At 36.2% G+C, this 25,551-nt stretch overlaps 2 protein-coding genes across 2 annotated transcripts in view; one reads left to right on the top strand and one right to left on the bottom strand.

Moving 5' to 3' along the window:
* Positions 1 to 7,731: 7,731 nt before the first annotated feature.
* LOC311082271 (scavenger receptor cysteine-rich domain-containing protein DMBT1) overlaps positions 7,732 to 25,551 on the top strand; it is a gene marked incomplete at its 5' end in the record, with an annotated part of 35,935 nt that continues 18,115 nt past the window's right edge. The window contains 9 exons of the mRNA XM_084113000.1: positions 7,732 to 8,059; positions 8,962 to 9,267; positions 9,528 to 9,707; positions 20,366 to 20,482; positions 21,420 to 21,473; positions 22,645 to 22,977; positions 23,194 to 23,502; positions 23,722 to 24,027; positions 25,452 to 25,508. Coding sequence (XP_083969126.1) covers positions 7,732 to 8,059; positions 8,962 to 9,267; positions 9,528 to 9,707; positions 20,366 to 20,482; positions 21,420 to 21,473; positions 22,645 to 22,977; positions 23,194 to 23,502; positions 23,722 to 24,027; positions 25,452 to 25,508 — 1,990 coding nt within the window. The remainder of the gene's footprint in view (positions 8,060 to 8,961; positions 9,268 to 9,527; positions 9,708 to 20,365; positions 20,483 to 21,419; positions 21,474 to 22,644; positions 22,978 to 23,193; positions 23,503 to 23,721; positions 24,028 to 25,451; positions 25,509 to 25,551) is intronic.
* Positions 10,742 to 25,551, bottom strand: part of LOC311081911 (scavenger receptor cysteine-rich domain-containing group B protein-like) — a 51,358-nt gene continuing 36,548 nt past the window's right edge. The window contains exons 2-9 of the mRNA XM_084112601.1: positions 14,305 to 14,407; positions 13,904 to 13,942; positions 13,381 to 13,650; positions 12,927 to 13,235; positions 12,274 to 12,573; positions 11,725 to 11,819; positions 11,556 to 11,649; positions 10,742 to 11,469 (exon numbers count right to left, since the gene is read on the bottom strand). Coding sequence (XP_083968727.1) covers positions 11,459 to 11,469; positions 11,556 to 11,649; positions 11,725 to 11,819; positions 12,274 to 12,573; positions 12,927 to 13,235; positions 13,381 to 13,650; positions 13,904 to 13,937 — 1,113 coding nt within the window. The 5' untranslated portion in view covers positions 13,938 to 13,942; positions 14,305 to 14,407 and the 3' untranslated portion in view covers positions 10,742 to 11,458. The remainder of the gene's footprint in view (positions 11,470 to 11,555; positions 11,650 to 11,724; positions 11,820 to 12,273; positions 12,574 to 12,926; positions 13,236 to 13,380; positions 13,651 to 13,903; positions 13,943 to 14,304; positions 14,408 to 25,551) is intronic.

Genomic DNA, 25,551 nt, shown 5'->3' with positions numbered 1-25,551 from the left:
TAGTTCGCCCTCCTGTGGTGATTTGTTTGAATTACACTGTTTCAAATCAAGTCTAATAAACTTCAAATAGTTCGCCCTCCTGTGGTGATTTGTGTGAATTACACTGTTTCAAATCAAGTCTAATAAACTTCAAATAGTTCGCCCTCCTGTGGTTATTTGTGTGAATTACACCATTTCAAATCAAGTCTAATAAACTTTAAATAGTTTGCCCTCCTGTGGTGATTTGTGTGAATTACACCATTGTAAATGGAGTCTAATGAACTTGAAACAAACCTGAACATATGAGACTTTATTCACAATCACATATGAAAATACATCAGAGTTAGACATCTTTAACACACTGTTAAAATACTGTTACTGACCTGATATCAAATTATATAGATTATCCTATGCAGAAGCAAAAACGTCTAGAATTGTTTTTATTACCGATAATTTTAACCGATAAATACCGATAACAGTAAATTACCATGTGCTTTATAATTTAAAAAATAAATAGTCTGTATAATTATTTTGTGCATTGTTGTGATCTATGTGTTCAAATAAATATACTATTAAAAAATAAATCCATAAATAAGAGACATAATCAAGAATTAATTCACAGCTGGTTCCCTCAATATTTCCCTATGGGGTTTAATAACAGTGGTTTTCAGTTTATGAGTAAAATTGTGGTAAACATAACTCGACGATACTCAGCGTTTTGTTCTACAACACACTGTAAATTACACACCCATATGGAAAACGTGAATTTCTAAATAAGTAGCCAAGTAGAATGTTACTTCTATATCTATTACTTATGTATAAGTAGAATGTTTGGGGTGTGTGAGTGTGTGCAGATTACGTTGTAAGATATTATTTTACTCATAAATTGAAAAAACACATTATAAAATCCCAATAGGAAAATCTGGAGGGAACCAGTGTGGCTCTGTCTCAAATGAACCCTGAGCATTTGCGGTCATACTCCAAGTCCATATTTATTTGCCTAGATGCCCCTATAGTGCGGTCATGTGGTCATGAGGTATTGACAACAGTGTAGCATTCTGCTGTTTGAAACAAACTGTATAGAGCATTTAGTCTTTGTTAATACTTTGAACAATTTTTTATATATTGCAGCATGCAATATGCTAGTATTTCATTCTGAAAACTGTCATGTCTTAAGAACAGTTATTTCAATATGCCTATAACTTTGACAGACCATCACACTGTGTTCGGATGTGGGATATTCCTACCTGACATCTTCATGGGATGCTTGGAAGATGATGTAAAAAGAAACAAAATGACAATGCTAGCATATGTTTAGATGTAGCGCAGTTGTGCAAATATCGACAGAGAAGTCTGCTTACCACGTCTTGCGCTCCTTTCTCTTCTTATCATGTAATGCAGGAACTTTCACTCACTGATGCATTTCATTCACTTAAATCTGAATGTTTATGATAAACTTAAAACTACACATCTTCCTGGGTGCCACCCTGTTTGTGTGATGTCATAAACCTGTATATGCCATCACATCAAAATCACATTTGAAAATTTCTGCTGAATATTCCCAAATAACTCCAACATCAAGCGGAATTAAAGTGGCACCACTTTCTAGGATTTGAGTTAAGTTGAACACATTGTGGAAAGTTATTAGTAAACCTTTTTAAATTCAGATAATGTTTACAAAGTACATCAAACTATTGGAATGTTTATACTATGACCCTTTAAGGCTATGTCTAGCATCATGCAGACGTTACTTGAACATACTTATGACGTCCTTATGCAAACCTCTGCGAGCTGAATTTTAATGTTTATGAGTGCAGTTGTTACAAGCAGTCTCACTCTTCTCCCATTTGGCCTTTGTCAGTGCTTTATGTACATTGCAAAAAGCTAAACCAAGACAAATGTATGTGTCAGGCAGAGATTTGCATTGGTTTGCCTTAAAAACTATACAAGTGTACAACTGTGCTAATACTGAGAAGAGATATGTCAATGAAAATGACATTAAAGTAAGTTGAAGGCCATTTGAAGCACAGCACATGATAAGGAATTTAAAGAACGAGCAGAAACGTTATATAAAGACATTCAAATCTTAAATAAGATTTGTTAAAAAAAAAATGGTAGTTTTTATTTGTTAGGAAATCTACAATAAAATCACAGATTAGCAGATATCAGTGTGTGTGAGAAGCAGGTCATCTGAGGACAACTGTTTTGCGTTCCCCGAGAAAAAACTAAAAAAAGCTTTTGAAAGCGAGCGCATAGTTCTCATAGTGTACGAGAAAATTTTGCGAGAGAACTCAAAAGCATTGACATACATATCTTATTATTATTATTTTTTTCCCATAACCATGTCCCTTTAGGAGCTCTGCAGTTTATATATTACAGTTTTTTTCAATTGCTTACACACGTTTTCAAAACTTTGCTTTGCTAATCCAAGAATAGCACACACAAAATGCAAAATGCCTCACATCTCTTGCAAAATGAAGCACTGCATTCAAAATATCACAAACACATCTCAAAAGCAAATATTTGTCTTACGTTGCAAACACCTTTGCCCTAATATTATATTTTGGGATATATCATATACACACAGTTATTCAAAACCTAAAGCTCTTCTTTCATGAGCTCCTATTCTGTACAAGATTGAAAGTAATTGGCAGAGAGATCTTGAAAAATTCACGGTAAACACAAAAGCAAGTTTGAAACCAAACAAATTTATTTTACTGTAAGCATTTGTGGTTGTGAATACAGTATTACACAATAATATAAAATATATAGAAAACCTATAACTTGACCTTTGGCCTATTTATATAATCCTATTCTAAAGCCACGATTGGTTGGTGTTTAAAGCAATGAGTGTTTGCACACATGAGGAGTTAGTGTGAGGCACTGATGAATTAGTGTGGCATTTTGATAGGTTATGTTTGAAAAAGGAAATCAAGATACTTCCTGTTAGATTTTTGTGTGTTACAGAGAGAATTGTGTGTTGTGGTTAGCAAAAAGTGTTTTATGAAATTGAAAACTGAGTCGAAGGCAGAGAATTAGTGTATGGTTTTGCAGATTTGGTGTGTGGTTCTGGTGTTTGAGTGTCAAGTAAGGATTTTGAGTGTAAGCAGTTGTAATGTAATGTAATATTAATATGGGTGTAATATTTAAGTGTCTTTTAACCTGAATGTCCAGATTTATTTCCGTTATAAAAGAAAACACGTTTTAAAACATTGGCTTAACATTTGTTCATTTAGTCACTGTTGGAAACCCATATGGCAAATGTTTTCACATGTATGTTTCCAGCCTCGTTTTTTTTAAAGATGCTTATTTGCATATTCTTTTAACACCAAGGAGCAAGTTTGCAAGCTATTATTTGCACTTCTTAGCCTATTTGAATAGTTAAATCAAGATTTGATTGCCAAATGTGGCTGTCCTGCTCTTAAGACGCGTGGTAAGAAATGATCAGAACCAATATAAAACAATACGTTTTAGCATTTTTTTAAATTCCCTGTTGTTTACTCTGTTACATTAGACATTGCTTAAATTTATACATGTTCATTGGTTGGAGTAGTTTGTAATATGTACAATTAAAATCACTTTTGCACATCCCCAACTTAAATTAACATTAAATTAGCATAACATTTCCTCAGAGTCGTCCACTGGCAACATGGAGATTCGTTCCTTTCTGGCAGTGTGGCGTGTTATTTTGAGCGTATTTCTTTCTTTTACTGTAGTCTGTGAAGGAGGGGCTCAAGGGGGTTCACAGAGCTCTCTTACACCTCTACAGATGTTCACTCATCCTCTGACCACCAGACGACTGACATCCAAAGGTTTGTACGCCTTACTTATTTTCTTTTTGTTTATTTGTTATTAATGTTTGAACATAATTTTTTCAAGCTCTGTTTTGTGGAACTGTCAGTTTGTTGTTGAATGACTTCGGTGTCACCATGATATTTAAAAATAACCTCATGATTTTTAGGTCTCTTTTTAACATGAAAGGGCATATATTGTGAGGAATCATTTAATTTAATTTAATTTCATTTTTTATAATTTAATAATATAATTTAATAATTAAGTTAAATTAAATATACAAAATATATGACATCATAATATAGGCCTTTACTACTGTGTAAGAAATTTGAATTGAACTATTGTCAGGAAAAAAAAGCTTAAGTTGTATTCAGTTACTGCTGCTTATAGGTATTGTCAGTCTGTACAACTTAAGCTTTTTTTTCCTGACAATAGTTAAATTCAAATTTCTGTTTCTGTAAACTGTTTGTCTCTTTTCAGTCACTATGCTGTACTTTCTCAGCTTCATTTTGCTTCTGGGTGAGACACACACACATATATGCACACAAATCCTTCTATTTAATAATTAATACACATTGTGTATGTGACTCCCCTAAACTTTTTGTATTTTTCAAACAGACTATGTAGAAAACGCAGTCGTCAGTACATCCAGTTTAACCAGTACAACCAGTAACCCTATGGTGAGGTTGGTGAATGGTGTTAATGGCTGTTCTGGAAGGGTTGAGATTTACAGTGAGGACTGGGGCACCATTTGTGATGAAGGGCTGGATGAAGTCGAAGGCCAAATGATCTGCATAGAAGCAGGTTGCGGTCCTTTCATATCCATGCACTCTGGTGATTTGTTTGGAGAGGGTTCGGGACCATTACTGACAGATGACATCAACTGTTTTGGGAATGAGAGCTCGGTGCTCGACTGCGATTGGTATAACCACACCGACGAGTGCGACCACACGAGAGACGCTGGAGTTGTCTGTGACTGTAGGTTACATTCCCGTTATTGTCTAAATCGTATATCATTCCAACACTCCTAAAAATAAAGGTTCCAAAAGAGAGAATCATTTTGGGTTCCCTAAAGAACCTTTCATGTTGAGAATGTTTTAATAATTCAAAGAACCTTTTTTTCACTATTAAAGATTAAAGAACATTTAGTGCAATGGAAAGGTTCCATGGATGTTAAAGGTCATGGAATCATCAATGCCAACAAAGAACCCTTATTTTTAAGAGTGAAAGAACTTTCATAACATTTCATTTTCACTTCCACAGCCACCATAAAGCTTCAAGGAGGCAGTGACAAGTGTTCAGGGAGAGTGGAGATTTTCCATGACAGAGAGTGGGGAACGGTCTGTGACACCAACTGGGATCTCATGGACGCATTGGTGGCGTGCACAGAAAGTGGCTGTGGAAATCCAGTGGCTTTATACTACAATGCTTTTTTCAGTCAGGGATCGGGTAAAGTATGGATGGATGGCATCAGCTGCAAGGGCCAAGAAACTTCACTGAAAGATTGTGTGTTTAGCGGTTGGGGAGTGAGCACCTGTACACATGCGGATGATGCTGGAGTCACCTGTTCAGGTAGGTACGCCCACTTGAATCTGAAATCAAAATACACTTTATGATTACATGCACTAAGTTTTGTCAGTCCAAGGCTACGTTTACACTTGTCAGTTTTTGGGATCGACAAACGCATTTACTTACAGGTGTTAGTCTCGAAATGTCCTGTTCACACAAATAATGGTTTTATTATTAAAGTTCGAGAGGAGCACGTTTAGATAATTAACCAAATTAACACGGGGAGAGTACTCTGGGTTAATAGATGAGTAATATTAATTAACAGGGTGAGTACTCTGGGTTCTGGGTGTAAGTGTGAACTCATGAACAGTGGGGACAATTTAACGTTGATGTCCCTACAATATCAAACTATGCCACGAACTTCAAATACTTTTGAAATGTTTTGCCTTGACCTCTTTAGGTATAGGTTAGGGTTAGCTGACAAATTCTGACAAATATATCAGAAGTTTTTTTTATATATATTTAGTCTCCACTGAGCAGCTCTAAGCACATAAATAAACAATTGGACATTCGTAAGCAACGATCTCATAAAAAGAATCTGGTAAACATGTGCTTAAGGTATTTTTGAATCTGATTTTACATGCCAAGTTATTTCCCATTGATCGGATTATTTCAGGTCTACACCACCCCAATCGAAATATCATTCCAATCGAGCTCATTTGGATCAAATGAAGTGTTTACATGAAGGCTTTTCATCTAATTTCTAACAGACTATTTGAGTGCATGTAAACATAGCTACTGCTGGTGGTGCATTTTTTTCACAAATGTCCTCTTTTCTCTTCTTTAGAGGTTAGGCTTAAAGATGGAGAAAACTCTTGCTCCGGGAGGGTGGAGGTCCTCTATGATGGTTATGGGTGGGGAACGGTTTGCGATGATGGCTGGAATCTGTTGGGTGGAGATGTGATCTGCAAACAGCTCACTTGTGGGAGTGCGCTGAGTGTCACGGGTGGATCTTTTTTTAATAAGGGTTCAGGTAGTATATGGATGTATGCTACCAATTGTACTGGGACTGAACCCTCTCTGAAAAGCTGTATTTCAGGAATAAACAAGGATAGAACGTTTACACACAACGATGATGCAGGAGTTGTCTGCAGAGGTAAGTGTGAACGACAAACTCTGGGAACTACAATGATTATGTCAAGATTGCATGTCAAATGCAACGTGAATTCATCTGAATTATTCTCCTTTCAGAGGTCAAACTGGTAAACGGCCCAAACGTTTGTTCTGGCACAGTCCAGGTTCGTTATAGTGGAGATTGGGGCACAGTTTGTCACAACAATTGGGATCTACTGGATGGTCTTGTGCTGTGTCGAGAACTTGGCTGTGGTCCTCTTATACAGACATACACTGGAGCTCATTTTGGGATCGGTTCAGGTAACATATTGATGGATAGTTTACCGTGTACCGGGAGTGAGTCCTCACTGAAGGAGTGCAAATTCTCTGGCTCGGTAAACAGCCTCTGTACACATTCTCAGGATGCAGGAGTCACCTGCGGAGGTAAATCCAAACAAGAAGAGGTTTGAATTGAACAAATGTGCTTATTTACACTTTATTTATTATTGCAAGAAAAGAATAGGACCATGTTGAAAATTGTACATTTCAGGGCTAGTTGTCTCTTTTCCCTCTCAGCGTGGGTTTGATTCTGACAGTCAGTTTCTGAATAGACTCAAAACTTTAGTCTTGACTAAAAGCTTTTGGACATTTCCACCGCTACAGACCCTTTTCACATTTCTGTGGTTCTCAGAAGCAGAAGTCGTCATAGTTGGGTAAAATTCTAGATTGGTGAACGGAAATTACAACAAATATATTTTTTGCATTCCCAGTTGCCATAATTGCAAATAATTCACAATAGCTTTTCTCTGACTTTGCAAAAGAGGATACAAATGTATTATGTTGGTTAGAAAAGAGAAATGTTGCAGAAACCATTTTACTGGTATTTAATGGCAAGTTAGTAAAACGGTTATAAAGGTACATTATTAAAAAAAAAATATATATATATATATATAAAAAAAACTTTCAACTTTTGCTAGATGTACAGTGTTAATGACCCTGTAAACACATCATCACAGTCTGTGAAAAGGGTCCTTTATCCAGGAAAAAGTTGTTAATTTAATACTTGTTGACCTTTTGTGCCACAAAAGCTGCTCACAATGGGAACCTAACATTGTAGTCTATTTCATGACTGTGTATATTTTTTAACCAATTTTAACAATTAAAGCAAATATGGAAAATGTGTTTTGGCAAACAAATTCAAATTAATATATATTTTTTTAATTAAATAATTTATAAATTGTACATATCAAACACGTGACAACCAGCTCTGACCTGAAATGTATAAAAGATAATATGTAAACAGTATACAGTTATTGATATATGTATGTTGTCTGAGATATGTACTTACTCTGTCTCTCAGAAGTGAGATTGGCAAATGGAGGCAGCAGTTGTTCTGGAAGGGTGGAGGTTCTTATAAACAATCAGTGGGGAACTGTTTGTGGAGACAGTTGGGATATGACTGACGCTGAAGTTGTCTGTAGAGAGCTGGGCTGCGGAAGTCCGGTAGAGGTAAAGACAGATGGTTATTTCGGAAGTGGTATAGGACCAATATGGAAGGATGATGTGAAATGCACAGGCACTGAGGCCTCAGTGAAGAACTGCCCATCAATGGCATGGGGAGTACACAACTGTGAGCACGCAAAGGATGCAGGTGTCATCTGCCGAGGTAAACTAGAACTTTAGAACTTTCTTAGAACTTTCTGACTGCATTTTCTTACTTTATATTTTATTTAATTTTTTATACATGGATATGTTTCCAAAATATGGACATTTTCACATTTCCGAGGTTCTCAGAAGCTGAAGTCATCATAGTTGGATAAACTTCAATAATGGGAACAAAAACAGTCAAACTTGCCGTAACTCCCTCAACCGTTGTATTAGAAACACTCACACAGCAGCATTAACTAGTTTTCTATAATTTAATATGCTAAGGTAATTAAACGCAAAGTATAGTGTTATAAATGTACATTAATTTTTTTTTTTTTTTTTTTTTTACAATAACTGGAAATGCATCATCTCAGTCTGTGAAAAGACTTATCACTACTTTATTACTTTAATTAGGGTTCTATTTACTCTGACAACTGTTCGAAAATCACAATTGCAACTGGATCTTGGTGAAATGCAAGTTTACTTATAGTCAACAAAATGTGTAAAGGGGGCCATCAAAATATAGTATTACTGAAACACTGTATTAAATTATGTTACAAATACAGGTTACACTTATTTTAAGGTGTCTCTGTTACAGTGTAATTATATATTTAAGTACTGAACAATAATACTTAACTATATGTACTTACAGCCTATTGTTTTAGGATGACATAACTTGATTTCAAGATAGGATGAGAAAGTCATTACTTTAGGGTTAGGGTTAATATTAGGGTGTGGTTTAGGGTTAGTTGCATGTAATTATGCACAATTTATAGTAATTACTACAGTAACTATGTGAAATAAAGTGTTACCCAAATGCATTGAATTATCATGTTCAGATGGACATATCATGCATTTTTACACTGCTATTATTAATGTAAACACAGAGACAGATCAGGAACTCTTCTGACTTCTTTCTAGAGGTTAAGTTGGTGAATACGAACAACACCTGTCAGGGCACAGTGCAGGTGCTTCATGATGGCCGGTGGGGAACAGTGTGCCACAACAGCTGGGATATCGCAGATGGTTTAGTACTATGTAGAGAGCTGGGCTGTGGTGGAAACGCAGAGCCCTTGATAAATGCCCATTTTGGGACCGGCGTGGGGCCGATATGGATGGATTCCCTCAGATGCAGTGGAGACGAGTCAAACCTCAAGAACTGCCAATTTGGTGGCTGGGGAAACCATCAATGCATTCATGCATATGATGCAGGAATCATCTGCAGAGGTGGGTCCATGACCAAACCAGAATCTGTTCTCTGCATTTGGAAATATTAACCAAGAAAATGTATTTCTATATAAAACATAAAATGATTAACTTAAACCATACGACATCATGCAAAAAAAATACAACAACAACTGTGATAACATGAAACAACAACAAATATAAAACCAAATTCTTAAAATAAATACATGGTTCAGTTATCTTGGGGAATGAGCATATATCATATTTCATTACCATATTAAGATTTGCTTTCTCCTTTACAGAGATTGGAAATGTGCTCAGGATTAAGGTGAACGCTGGCTCTGTTAATCCCAACGACCCTTCACAAATGACAAAACTACTGGACAAAGTAATGAATTTTCCTAATTCAATTACCTTTTTTTCCACTTTTCTATTGTTGCCATTGAGAGTCTGTGGTCTCGTTCATCTGAATTGCACAGATTAAAACAGAGGTCGCAAAGAACGGAAATTTCTCTGCCGAGTGGAGAACTCAGTCGAATGGGAAAGTGTTTCAGGAACAGAAATTATTCGATCCCTGACAGGTTTGTAAACTCCTTCTGAATGGGCTTATTTTAAAGATGTAACTTGAATATAGACTTTCAAATCTTTATTCAAATAGTTACAGGTTTTTGCATCTGTTATTTCCACAGGAGCCAGATAAGGAATGACCTTTCATGACCAATTCAAGAGAACAGCAGTTCTTGCAGAATCATCCAGATGATGAAGACATTTTAGTGTTTGTATACTGAAAAAGGTTTAATAAAATAAAGGATGATATAAAGAACATCACTGTTTAGTTTGCAGCAGGTCAAAGCCAGTGAAGGTTTGTCATCATTTTGAAGGCCATTGTCACTGGTGAAAGGAAAATAAAAATGTAGAACTTTGATTTTCTTTACATGTTCACATCTTTATTTGATTTCTGATGCAATATATATTAATACAACATAACCTCCTAAAATATTTAAATTCTGTTAAATAATTTTCTTAAATATGTATTCATTTATATAAAAATATTTTACTTTATTTCACTTTGGTCTCTCTCTCTTCATGACACCAGGAAGCATCAGTACATTATACTGCGATTGATTCACGATTAATACCGTTCCCAATTATCTTAAAACCATGCTCAAAGTTTATAGAGATAATCTCACGGTGACTAAAGAGCCTATCCTTTAGTCGTGTCCTCAAGAAGTCAGATGATCAGTCTATACAAGTTAATATTCTATTATAAAATAATAGATTGATTACCTGTATTATAAGTCTATCTTTTGTGGTACTTCTTAAACCTTTTTTGCACTATAACAACAACCTTGTTACATGCTGCCTCATTGGCTAGGCTATATGATCAAATCAAAACACATGGTAATTATTCTTTTGTCAAAATGAATGCTCACCCCTCGTGCATCTCTTCCAGAAAGGATTTCCTGATCCAGGCAGAAGAAAACTGTACTCAATAATCCAAGGTCCAGTCAGATGATTATAGTAAATGTTTTAACAAACTTTATTCAAATAATCAAATGAAAAGAATACGTGTTACAGATTATAAATGAGTACTAACTAACAGATGTAAAAATAGCTAAAGCTAGTTGGCTTCTTGCGTCTAGTAAAAGCTGGCGTACTAGATTGTTGATTGCAAGGAAGAGCAATAAATCTTCCTTTGTTTGCTTCTTATATAGTCTTGAATTCGGCTGAATTCAGGTTCTGCCTTTGAATTGTTTTCCACTCAGCATAGCTCTAACAGACTTTCTAACGGCATAGCTCTAACAGTCTTTGATACTCATCTTACGCACAAGCTCAAGCATCTCCGCTTCTGACATCTCACAGACAGTAGGTGACTTCCTGTTCTGTTGTTTTGTTCCAGAAACAGCCGTTGCATAGGAAATGCCATTCTGATAAGGGCCTCTGACAATACACATTTCATTTCTATATATATAATATTCATTATTATAGTGTTTAAAAGAGCTGTAAATATAAGGCATCTCTTTCATAAGGTATTTATTTCTCAGGCAAATTATGTGGGAAGGTCCGATTTGATATTCATTTAGTGTTACTTGAGGCTCACCTACCACATTTTTTTAAGACTTTAGATTATAATTATTAATAATTAAGAATGAAGACAGTGAAGCACCAGATAAAATAGCATTACTCCATCATAGTTAGGGTTAGAGTCTGTGTTTTCTTGCTTTTCTGTCATTCAAAAAGGACCTGTGAATATAACAGGTTTATAATTAAAATATAAAATTATAATATTACATAAATATAAGTAGTACAATACCATTCAGTTTACAAACCTGTGGCTGTTTTCTGTTTGTGAAATACCTGCACATCAGGCTGTGTTCTCCAGTTCATACTATACTTCCCTGTAACTTGTACCACGTTCTTTATCTGTGAAATTCAGTGAAATCTTAGTAAGAAAACACTCAAGCTACACATCACACTTATTAAGCACATGAACCTCACCATGTTCAAAAGATCCTTCTTGATATATGGGTCATTGACATCGACTCCAATCTTGGCCTTCACCATAATCCTCACCACAACTCGTTTCACAGTTTCTGTGAAGTAAAACATTGACGGGGGCTTTAAAAGATGAACGGTTTGTCATTACGGCATCTTTTCATTGCATTTGCCAGGAAAACACAAGAGAACGTGAGATGTGAATGACATAATTCTTAAAGTCGACAAAAGATGAAAGTAGTCTTTTCTTCCCTATTGTGACATACATCTGAATGAAACGGCTTCTCAAACAAGAAAATATATGGGGCAGGACTTAATTCTGTCAAATGGGAATTGATTGTATGGTTCTGGTTTGCTATTGGTCGATCTTATGAGTGACAGGTTGTCCCGCCCTCACGCCAGTAAACACATTACCAGAGAATATTTTGAGGGCAAATTTATTATAATGGATTCTGCAATATTCAGTAAAAAACATTAGGAATTTCATTTTGATTTCATGGTGACTTTAAGCTATACATCGTTTGAGGAAGTTTACATTTAAGATGATCTTACTTTGGCAAAAAACTCCTGCATGAAGCGTATTCAAACAACTGCTCACATCCCATCCAGTAAAAGGACAGTCCCGCACAGTCCGCTCATTTCCTGTACAGGTCACATTATCCATCCATATTTTCTGGACTGAGGGACCCACATACGCCTTTGGCTCTGCAATTTCTCCACAGTCCAGCTCTTGACACAACACTGTAGCATCTTCTAGATCCCAACCAGTGTAACACACTGCGCCCCAGTGCTCTTGATACCGAATCTGAACTCTACCGTCACATGCACTGGAACCATCCACCAGCTTCACATCTGTTGAAAGAGTGGTTTTACACATAAACCCTTGCACTCAGAATTATAGACCACAGAATGCACCAATCTAATTTTTAAAAGGTCAAAACCTCTTTGTAAATGTAATTTATTATCCAAGAATTGCTGAGTTTTGTTTAACATAGAGCTTTTATATAAAATACTAAATATACACATTACAAAAGACATAATGCAATAATAATGTTACTGTTACTTGAATAAACTACTCTCATGATGCTGAATCAATAAAGCAATAATTTTGAATTTGCATCCATGTAAATCTGAGATTTTTGCCTAACCAAAGTTCACTGGCTTCAAAGCAATATGAAAAATGTATCAGAGAACTTTTTACTCACTATTACAAATGGCTCCAGCATCTTTTAAATGTTCACAGCTCTGTATTCCCCATTTTGTTGATATACAGTTCATCAATGAGGCCTCAGTCCCAGTACATTGTGCAGCACCCATCCATACAGGTCCTAAACCTTGTCCAAAATAAGCTTTACTCTTTGCCTCTATCACACTCCCACAGTCCATTTCTTTACACACCACTGCAGCATCTGACAGATCCCAGCCATCATCACACACTGTTCCCCACTGACCGCTATAGAGAACCTCCACTCGTCCAGAACAAGAGTCAAAGCCATTTACCAACCTAATAAAGACTAACATAAAAAAGAGTAAAGGGATCAGAAATTTTTATCTTTATTCAGTAAATGCAAAATTTCCGTAGCATTCATCCACCTTCACAGATGACTCCAGCGTCTTCATAATGCACACAGTTGTGTATTCCCCATTCATTTGACTCACAGTTCTTTAGCGAGGACTCGGTGCCAGCACATTTAACATCATCCATCCATATCTGTCCAGATCCTTGTCCGAAATAAGCAACACTCTTTGCCTCTATCGCATCCCCACAGCCCATCTCTCTACACACCACTGCAGCATCTGACAGATCCCAGTAATCATCACACACTGTTCCCCATGTTCCATTATAGAGAACCTCCACTCGTCCAGAACAGGAGTTGACACCATTCATCAACCTCAGAAAAGCTTCGACGGGAGGTCCATTTCCGAAATCTGGATGAATTATAAAATGTATCACACAAACCCATAACATTCATCTTAACAATAATTTTAATCTTTCAAGAGTATCCTGAAAAATAATGTGGTGTAGAAACAATTCACTTAGACGTTGCTAGTCAATTTCACAATGAATTACATATAAAAGTTTTGAAGTAGAAAGAATAGTATTTTTTTGACAACTTCAAAAAATCAAATTGTTTTAACTTTATACAGAGAGCAATGTTTATGTCTGCATTTTTCTTCATACCTAGCATGAGAAGGAGCCACAAGGAATTTAACATTGTGCCTGAAAGAAATACAAAATTATTAATTTGACTGTTTTGCCAAATAAACAAAAAAAAAGTCTGTTCTATTGTTAAAAGTAGTTTCTGCCACAAAAATGTTTGCAAAATCCTAGATTATAACACTACCATCATCATAACATTTATTTTAGGCATCAAACCTATTTTATTGTGCTGTGGTCTAGCATCTTAATAGCAGATTCAATGTATAGCCAGTTGAATAATTTAGTATTACAAAAAAAGATTGAGGGAAAGCGTTTTGGTAAACATTTGAGGCACATAAAATCAACTTTAATTACACAAATTGTCAGTATCTAATAAAAAGGCAAAGATTATAAGATGTCTTTAACCAGTTAAATTGTCAGACCTTTCGGAAGCGTCTTCGTCTCCGTGATGGTGTGAGATCAAGTTGAGGATGTTTCCAGGTGATTGTATTTCTATGTGGAATCATCTGACTTCTTGGCTCCTCCCTTAAGATGACATTACATGTCACTCTCTCATTACATGAGTCACTGAGAACACAACCCTATTAACCCTTATGTTCTGTTGGGGATGTTTTCATCCACTATGGGGTATTTTTGAGTCTAAATTTGGCCATAACTTTCTCTGTGTTTCAGCAAATGGAATGATTTTTGGTGACAATTTTTTTTCAAAAACTCAACAGTAGCTACACTGTGGGCAAATTTACTACCCTTTCGTTATGTTCGTGGCTGAAAACAGCCACTACTTTAAACTGCTGTAAAAATGTATCAGATAAATATTTTTTTCAATTTTTTTTGCATAAATGTATTAATTAACCTCAGTCCTGCTCAAAAATACTAAATGTTTAAAAAAAAAATCAGGATTTTAACTCTTTAATTGCCAAATTCGTAAATGATGTCACTGATTTGGGAAAAAAACACACACAAAATGACTAATCTTCAATATAAAATGTGATTGTGGACTGGATTTTTTTTTACCTTTTATCACAGTCTTGGACATGTCAAAGATTAGAAACAACATTGGTTTTGATGCATTGTTAGTTTTTGTGCAGCATCAGATTTGAACTTTTTCTCCCTCATTTACTGTTCGTGGCTGTTTTTGCCCCATTGACTTCCATTATAACCACATTTTTTGATTGCAAAGTCATGACACCATATAATCATGCATTTTTGATTGTTGGTGGTTTTCCCTGTTGGGAAGAGGTAAAATTTGTAATTTTTACTGGATTTTAGGATTCGGAGGATCCTGGATCTGGGTGGATTGGGAGAAAAGGCGAAGTGTGGTTTTCCACCAACGCGGAGACAACTCCCTTTCTTCAGCCTGCCAGAGGCGTGACTCCAGGGCTGACGCGCTATGCCTTCGCAAGGGTCCAGAACATGGATTCCGTGTTCAATCTGTTTTTTACGGAGGAGATGATTGACCTCATTGTCAGAATGACTTGCGTCAACACATACATGTTTGTACAGTCATACAAACATGCATGACTATGCCTTGTGATGGCATAGCGCGTCGGCCCTGGAGTCACGCCTCTGGCAGGCTGAAGAAAGGGAGTTGTCTCCGCGTTAGTGGAAAACCACACTTCGCCGTTTCTCCCAATCCACCCAGATCCAGGATCCTCCGAATCCTCCTCGCCTTCAGTGGAAGCTAGAGAGGATGATGAGGGTGCCACATCCAAATCAGGATCTGACTCTTCTGAGTCTGTGGTGTCAGAGGGAGAAGACGATACATCCTGCAGCTCGCTGGAAGGGTCAGGCTGCATAATCATCTCTAAAACTTCACTACAAGTCAAGCCCTTTCTCATGTTGCTTGCTGCTCTTCTCACCATCAAATGACCAGCAGGCTTGCATGCACGCGTTTAAATCCACTTGCTTTGTTTTTGTTTAGTCTGCATTTCTCACCATCAAAAGGCAGCAGATGCATAAATACACTTACTTTGTTTTTGTTTACTCCATGTAGTTCTGAGAGCTGAGGTGCATATTTTGATTTTCTCAGACGCATCAAGGTGAGTTCACACACACACACACACACGCACGCACGCACGCACGCACACACACACACTTTATTATGCTATTATACTCCATATAAACTCATATAACTCCATGTAAAAGCCAGAAACTAAGCTTTTTTTTGCACAGGCCTATCTAAAGGGTTAATGGTGCCACCTGGTTATCAACAGTAAAAAATACAAATTTTACCTCTTCCCAACAGGGAAAACCACCAACAATCAAAAATGCATGATTATATGGTGTCATGGCTTTGCAATCAAAAAATGTGGTTATAATGGAAGTCAATGGGGCAAAAACAGCCACGAACAGTAAATGAGGGAGAAAAAGTTCAAATCTGATGCTGCACAAAAACTAACAATGCATCAAAACCAATGTTGTTTCTAATCTTTGACATGTCCAAGACTGTGATAAAAGGTAAAAAAAAATCCAGTCCACAATCACATTTTATATTGAAAATGAGTCATTTTGTGTGTTTTTTTCCCCCAAATCAGTGACATCATTTACGAATTTGGCAATTAAAGAGTTAAAATCCTGAATTTTTTTTAAACATTTAGTATTTTTGAGCAGGACTGAGGTTAATAGATTTATGCAAAAAAAACCTGAAAAAAATATTTATCTGATACATTTTTACAGCAGTTTAAAGTAGTGGCTGTTTTCAGCCACGAACATAACGAAAGGTAGTAAATTTGAACAATGCACAAGGGTTAAACAATCAGGAGGTGGTTGATTCAATTAGCCATGAAACCAGGAGTGAATTTCTCATCTGCAATAAATTGCAGAAACATGCACTGTTGGATGTAAGAACAATTGCAAATTGCAAATGCAAATCCATTAAAACGTGTGGGAATTATTGGAATGCTCTCCTTTGTAAATTCCCTTTCTTAAATAGCTGTTGAAGAGGAGATCTATCAGTATTCAAATATCAAAATATCTTGATGATATCCTTTTGATGGGTTAGTTTCATGGAATTTCCTTTACAAAAACATGCAAAGCATATGGAAACAAAATGTCAAAATTCTTGACAACCAGAACCCTAGATTTGTTTGTATTTCCATGGATACCCTTGTCAACCCATCATACCAGAGAAGTTCATTTGCATGAGACAAAGTACTGAACTGGAATAAGTTTACCTAGTAGATGCAACAAAAGCAGTTCCTTCACATTTCAGGTATGGAAAATGCTTAAAAACGCTTGGTTAAAAACACGCTCACAGAGCAAGCCAAAAAGTTCAGAGAGTCTGTAACTTACTAAGCTCATATTACATATATATGTCCCTATAAACAAATTACATCCTACAGAGTTTTCCTTAGAATGGGTTGTTTGTATATTGTTCAGGTTGAATTGATTGTGCACAGGTATTGTGTGTATCAGGGCCGTGCACAGACCCTTTGAGGGGCATGTGTTGAAACTCCCGCCCTTTTTTTTTTTGTGTGTGTGTGTTTTTTTGTTTGGTTTTTATATTAAGACTATTTAGTAAGCCTACATAAAAGGAAGAAATGGTCACATTTTCATGACAAATTCAACAAAACAAAATAATAGTCTCAAAAGCTTTAGATTTATTCACTATTAATAACAACCATAATAATAATATAGATAATATAAATCTACAGGGTTTCAGGGCTACTTTAGGCTAAAGCCCTAAAAAAAAAACATGTTTTACTATATTTATACATGTGAAGACGAGTGGAGAGTATAGAATACTATAGATTCAGAAATTAGCTAGATAGCGAACGTGCATATTACCAGAATTGAATTAACCATAGTGTAATATTATCACCATAACATGATTAAATGTTAATAAATTAAGTGTATCAGCAATCATAAAATCAAAGAAGACATTTCTTAGAAATATATGTTACCTAGGTGACGAGGATCACTCAGTCGCTTTGTGTAAGTTCCAGTATGCGTGGGTGTGCACCTGTGCTTATGATTTTCTGATGGTAAAAACAAATGATAGGCTATGTTGTTGTATATATTGTTAACATTTTACAAAAGTCAAACTCAAATGCAGTTACGGGGTTTTTGACCAGCGAATGAGAGCAAATGTGCATTTTGTCCGTCATTAAAAACTGCGCTGGCGGCATCACATTACATTTTCATCAACAGGTTACAAACTAGTTTGTTGTTGCTATGGCGCTCAGTTTTTCCTGTTGTAAAATACATTTTATAAAAGATGAAATGCTATTGTATGCACAGGCTATTTAAGTGTAGGCTATGTATTGACTATGACTAGATGGCAAATGCTAGACCTCTCTCTCAGGTCCCCCACAATGTCTCTGTCAGACATCAAATAAATAAAATATGAGCCTTTATAGACATAGTGTTTAGTACTTATTCAAACTACAAGATCTTTGTTTACCCTTGCAAAACTTCAGAATCAGCTGCTGTCTACTGTGCGGCTGCTGTGGAACTTCAATTCATTCGAGAATTCAGTCAAGATAGAGAGGGCGGAGTTATCAGGCTTACTGACAGTTTGAGGATCAAACAAGATTTACACAAAGCTCTTTTTAAGAACTTCCATTGGCTAAATATTTGTAAAACAGACAGACAGACGTAAAGGGTGACCAATAGCATTGATTTATTGAAGAAGAAAAAAAAAACACCACCACCACACACACACAAAAAAAGGCATGGAGTGTAAGGGCAAAAAGAGCATGTGCTCTGCACAGGTTGAGCCTTACATGTGCATGTGCCTAGTGTGTATTATGTAAAGCAGGTGCCAGTTAGTCTGGACTACCCTGCAAGAAAGCAAAAGGCTCTCCTGAGAATTTACATTTGAACTCTCTCTAACAGCAACATCCGAGATGCACCACACAGTGCAGCTCACACCTCACTTTTACAGTCTCATCATCTCCCCCTGCTCCCCCTCTCCTCCTCCTCACCTAAAACTCACTAAAAACCTATGTTGCAATGTTAAATGTGTACAATAATAATTATACATGTTTGGTATCATTTGAAATGTCTCAGTGCGACTGGTACAAAGGTCTCATTCCCAAAGAAGTAAAACAAAAGATAATAAAGTTTTTAAGAGTTTAGAGATAACTTTCTTATATCTACCTCTACAACCATTCCTTACAATATAAAATGCACAATATTAAATTTGTTCTTCAGTTATGAATGTTTTTGACTCATAGTCACAGATGACTCCAGCATATTCATGATGTCAACAGTTGTGTATTGTCCTACAGTTCTTTAGTGAGGTCTCAGTGCCAGTGCAGTTTACATCATCCATCCATATCTGTCCTGATCCTTGTCCAAAATAAGCTTTACTCTTTGCCTCTATCAGATTCCCACAGCCCATCTCTCTACACACCACTGCAACATCTGACAGATCCCAGCCATCATCACACACTGTTCCCCATATTCCATTATAGAGAACCTCCACTCGTCCAGAACAGGAGCTGGAAGCATTCACTAGTCTGATGTCACTGCCAACAGTGACAGTTGTGCAGCGTGTACGTGTTAGTCACAGATGCAGATGAGTTTTTCTTTTAGCTCTTAATGAGGCTATGTTTTTTATGTCAGTATGTTGGTCTCCTTACCCAGAAGCAGAAAGAGTTGCACAGACCACAACATTGCTGTAAATATATTTCACACTGGGTAATGTGGTTCTTAAATATCAGCAATAATGAATGAAAGCATGAAGAAATCTGAATGTTTAAGCATCTTGTAGTACTATAAATAATAATAATAATAATGTATCACACAAATGCAGTGTTTACAGTTAAATTTATTGGTTACACTTTATTTTAAAGTGCCCTTGTTACAGTGTAATTATTCATTTAAGTACTGATAAATATTAATTAACAACATGTAGGGTTATAGGGTTAAGATTAGGGTTTGGTTTAGGGTTAGTTTATTATGCATAATTTACTGTTCTTACTGGAGCAAGCACATGTAACCTGTAACAAAGAGACTGTAAAATGACACTGTAGTGTTACCAATCTATTTTTTGAATTTCATATGATGGACAGTAATTATGTGTGGACTGTCAGTGTACATGTAAGACAAAAAATATTGAAACAGCCCATCACATAAATGCAAAGGTACATGATAAAAAACACTGATGATAAAGTAGTACCTGGTTAGATGGCCGTCTGTGATCTTCCTCTTTATCTAGGATTGAGTTAGTCTGTTTGAAAAGTGAAGATGATGTGTGACAGTTACACTGACTGCGTTCTGTCATCCAAACAGATTCATATAAATGTGATTTTACATTTAATTGTGTGCATTTTTTTCTGCACCCATAAATGACACTGGCATCCACATTTGATAAACAAAACATCTAAGCCCGTTTATCAGTCCAAATGGGGGTTTCCACCAGAACGGGTGAAGGTCTCTGCGTGTTACAGTCTTTCCGCGTGCGTGGCAAAGTAATTTAAATTCAAGAAGGTACACAAATATATGGTTAAAAAATTATATTATTTTTATGGATAATAGCTGTCAGGTTGGTGAATGGCATTCACTCCTATTCTGGTAGAGTGGAGGTTTTCCACAATAGACAGTGGGGAACAGTGTGTGATGATGGCTGGGATCTGTCAGATGCTGCAGTGGTGTGTAGAGAGATGCATTATACTAAAAGCATTATATAATAAATAAATATATGGCAAAAAGTATGTGTTTTATTGCTTCAATATTTTATTTGCTTTTTATCACCAATCAGTTATGGCGGTATTGTCAAGGTTTGAGGCTAATGGATAAGACTTCAGGAGGCAATGTTGGCCAGACATGAGCTAAAGAAATGTCACGGGTAGTTGAGGTAAACAGACGAAAATTCCAACGCAAAGCTTTACATACAATAGTCCAAATGACAGGCGAACAGGATGACACACACACACACACACACACACACACACACACACACACACACACACACACACACACACAGTGCTCACATCATCATCGATACACAACAATATTGTATTTTATACAAAACCTATTAACAAATCTATAAATTATAAAGCAGCTCATTCTCCCCTTGACAACACACTTCCTTTTTGAACACACAGTTGATTGACAACTGCATTCTACAACCAATTCAAATTCTGAAAAATTCAGGTGACATCACATTTACATTTAATCTGTATAGTAGTATTTATTTAAATTGAGTCTCTTTCTTAATAATTAATTTAAAGATAAATGTTCAACATCAACTTTGTTAGCTCCATCAACTGAAATAGTCTGAAATACAAGTGCTATTTCAAAGCTTTCGGCAAAACATTTTGGTCACAAAATGCAGCATTAAAATGCAGTTTGTTTACTTTAGAAGTGAATAATTTCCCTAATACTGCTGTATGGTAATGACTTTCCAAAGTAAAAAAAACCTCCCATTGACACAGGCTCATTGTTTGATCTTATCTTCTAAACAAAATAGGAAATACATCATGCAAAGTGCTGTATTTTGGTTTTATGGGCCACGTGTTAATAGATAAAATTTTGTTTAACAAATATATTTGTTTTTAAATCAGCTTATAAAACATATCCATGTCTACAGCACTTTTCAAAAAGACCGGCTCAATCGAAGATGAAGAAGAGAACCATTTAGCAGGTATTAATAACATCATATTTTATATGTTTGCAAATTTAATTACTTGTTTTTTTTATTTTGTGATATATTTTATATAGCTGGCTATGCTCATATAGATAATAGATTAGAGGGGTTACTGTTAAAATGTCTTTACTTTGGACAATATACACAGCGTACTGTATTGTATATTTGACAATACAATTAGAAACACTCAATTAGACAATTAGACAATTGTCTCATAATAAATATTTAGAATAAACAGCAATTATTTAAAATGTTGTATAATTTTTTGTCTGTAACATTCATTTCCTAACACAGAAATTAGTTAAAGGTTCTTCATGAAACCTTTATTTTTAAGAGCGCAAGTCATAGATTTAACTTTTTGGATTATCTTTTCTGATATTCAACATTACCTGATTATGCTATTATTGATACAGGATAAAATCAAGTTACACTTTATTTCGATGGTCCCACTTTAGATATTCTACGAACTATAATTTTGATTAGAAATCATCTAATTTTTAATTTTAGTAGACTGTTAGCTTAGGGATATGTTGTTAGGGTTCTGGTTAGTAGAATAAGTTAACATGTAGTAAAGATACAGTAGAATGTCTGTTGATGACCGTCAAAATAAAGTGTTAGCATATATTAAGCAGACAGTCTACTAATACTCTGATGACTGCTAGTTGACATAGTTGCAAAGTTACTTATAGTTAGTAGAATGTCTATAGTGGGCCATCGAAATAAAGTAAAACCTAAAATCATCATGTTACATATTTACATGTATGACTGTTTGAATGAACCACACATATTATGGTCATAATTTGCATTCAGTTGCTTGGCTACACAGTGTAAAATGTGTGTTAAAATGTTATAGATTAAATACAGTAGATTGATATTATTATTAATTGAGAAAGCAGTTTAGAAAACAAGACAAAGCAATTATTGTTTTGTGTGAGGATTCAACATGAATAATATATAATTTATATTATATTTCTAGACACTATGCTGTGGTTCATGCAATTCTTTCTGCTTCTGGGTAAGAGAACTTATAATACACATTGAAACAAATCTTGGTCACTGGTACATTTTTAGCACAGTGAACTCAGAACTATGAATTCTAATTTTTTAACTATTTAATAGCCTATTGAAAAAATAACAATTTGGATCTTTGACTCTTTAGCATGTATAGGTTATACAATTGCCACTAGTACAGATGAAATCAGGTTGGTGAATGGTTCCAGCTCCTGTTCTGGACGAGTGGAGGTTCTCTATAATGGAACATGGGGAACAGTGTGTGATGATGGCTGGGATCTGTCAGATGCTGCAGTGGTGTGTAGAGAGATGGGCTGTGGGGATGTGATAGAGGCAAAGAGTGTTGCTTATTTTGGACAAGGATCAGGACAGATATGGATGGATGATGTAAACTGCATTGGCACTGAGACCTCACTAAAGAACTGTTGGACAAGTGGATGGGGAATACACAACTGTGTGCATCATGAAGACGCTGGAGTCATCTGCAACTGTGAGTTAAAAACATTTATAGTTGAAGGCAGCACAAATTTAATATTGTACATTTTATTTTTTAAGAAATGACCCAAGAGAGTTAAATAGAAGAAATCCTAAAGGTCTTTTTCTTTTGAATGCCATATGTCATTGCTCTTTTTCAAATAAAAGAATGCAAACAAATATGTGCGGGAAAAAAAACGTACTTGTTTCTTTATATTATTTGTGTGGATAGTAGCTGTAAGGTTGGTGAATGGAGACGACAACTGTTCTGGACGAGTGGAGGTTCTCTATAATGGAATATGGGGAACAGTGTGTGATGATGGCTGGGATCTGTCAGATGCTGCAGTGGTGTGTAGAGAGATGGGCTGTGGGGATGTGATAGAGGCAAAGAGTGAAGCTTATTTTGGACAAGGATCAGGACAGATATGGATGGATGATGTAAACTGCATTGGCACTGAGACCTCACTAAAGAACTGTAGGACAAGTGGATGGGGAATACACGACTGTGTGCATCATGAAGATGCTGGAGTCATCTGCAACTGTGAGTTAAAAACATTTATAGTTGAAGGCAGCACAAATTTAATATTGTACATTTTATTTTTTAAGAAATGACCCAAGAGAGTTAAATAGAAGAAATCCTAAAGGTATTTTTCTTTTGAATGCCATATGTCATTGCTCTTTTTCAAATAAAAGAATGCAAACAAATATGTGCGGGAAAAAAAACGTACTTGTGTCTTTATATTATTTGTGTGGATAATAGCTGTAAGGTTGTGGAATGGCAGTCACTCCTGTTCTGGACGAGTGGAGGTTCTCTATAATGGAACATGGGGAACAGTGTGTGATGATGGCTGGGATCTGTCAGATGCTGCAGTGGTGTGTAGAGAGATGGGCTGTGGGAATGTGATAGAAGCTAAAAGAGGTCCGTATTTTGGACAAGGATCAGGACAGATATGGATGGATGATGTTAAATGTGCTGGGAATGAACCTACACTGAAAAACTGTTCATCAAATGGATGGAGAGTAAACAACTGTAGCCATCAACAAGATGCTGGAGTCATCTGCCAATGTGAGTCAAAATATTGGTGAAGTATGTATGTTTTTTTTAAATGTAAAAATACATTCTTCTAACCCAGTTTTTTGTTCATTGATTACTGTTAGTTTGCCATTCATGGGTTTATCTCCCCCAAAAGTGTAAACATTGAGTCCCCTATAGGCACCATCAAAACATTGAGAGCAGTCCGCTCAGGTCCGTCAATAACTTTCTAACTCTACCTATAGCGAGAGTTTGGGGTGTGTATACTGTAACAGGCTAAGGCAGAGGGTGGGACCATGGCTGACGTGTTACATCGGAAAATACATTAAGTTTCGGGTACAAGACCGCAAGCCAAATTTCGCTGCATTTAGACCTTCAAAGATCAAACGGGTCATGAACACATCAAAGCAAATGGGACATTGCAATGCTACTCGCTAAAATGGACACTACAATGCACCCGTTCAGAAAGGCAAATGTATCAGTTTATAAGGTTTACTTTGATGTGTCCGGTGTAGACAGCCTCAAACAGTTGTGGCGCTTCATGTAAAAAAATGTGCCCAGTGGATGGGTTTATTATAAGGAAGACGCTCGCGTTCGCTGTAGACAGAGTGTTATCCTTCTCAACTGCTTACTCATGACACATAGCAACACAGCTAAAAGTAAAACCTGAAAAGCTAAAAGTTGAACCCTTTATTTAAAGTAGCCGATATTTACCTGTCGTGACATGAATTCACAAGCACCCATAAGAGCTGTGATTGTGATGTTTGAGTTGGGGGAGGTGCAACCTGTGAAAGGGGTGTTTGCAATTCCACTAGTGCCTAGGCTCCACTAGTGTTGCAGAAACTACATTCTTTACCTTTAAATAATGTTTCATGTAAGCAATAAGGTACGAGAGGCTGTGATATATTGTGAATACAGTCGTGGCTGAAGGGGTCAAGCAGGCACTCTGCTTCATATAGTGCCTAACAACGCCCTTCAGCCGTGACTGTAATCATAATACAGCACGCCTCAAGTTCCTTATTGCTTTTATAAAATGGTTAACACTCAATACAAATTTAGAAGCTGAACATGTATGCATTAATATGCTACTTTTTTTAAGTCCATCCTTCCTCCAGAAAAATAGTTCCTGCACAGTGATAGTAAATGGCAAGAGAATGAGCAGCTTTACATATCCATTTAGGCTTAATAGTATTTATTATTTTTATTAAAAGACATTTTAAATTGCATTTAACAAGTTACTTAATGTAATGGGGTCTAATCATGAAGTACTGGAACTGGCTGTTTAATTTCAGCGCCCCAATGACTCAGGATTTGTTATCTGTAAGGCTTGGTAAGGCACAGTGGCCATTGTTTCATATACTGTGCTGGTAAATATATTTACATGTACCCTTTGTATGCTTCAGTATTATTTGTTTGTTTGTTGATTCATTGTTATTCATCAGTCATTATTTTTTCAGCCGTTACTGACATCAGCAGCACCGATACAACAGTCAGACCAGAGACAACCTCAGCTGGTAATGTAGTCTGATCCCTCTGGCTCCTCTACAGCCAACCACA

The sequence above is a fragment of the Abramis brama genome (assembly GCF_963993115.1).
Source record: "Abramis brama genome assembly, chromosome: 4".
In the NCBI taxonomy this organism is placed as follows: domain Eukaryota; kingdom Metazoa; phylum Chordata; class Actinopteri; order Cypriniformes; family Leuciscidae; genus Abramis; species Abramis brama.
This window is presented reverse-complemented; position numbering and strand designations above follow the sequence as displayed.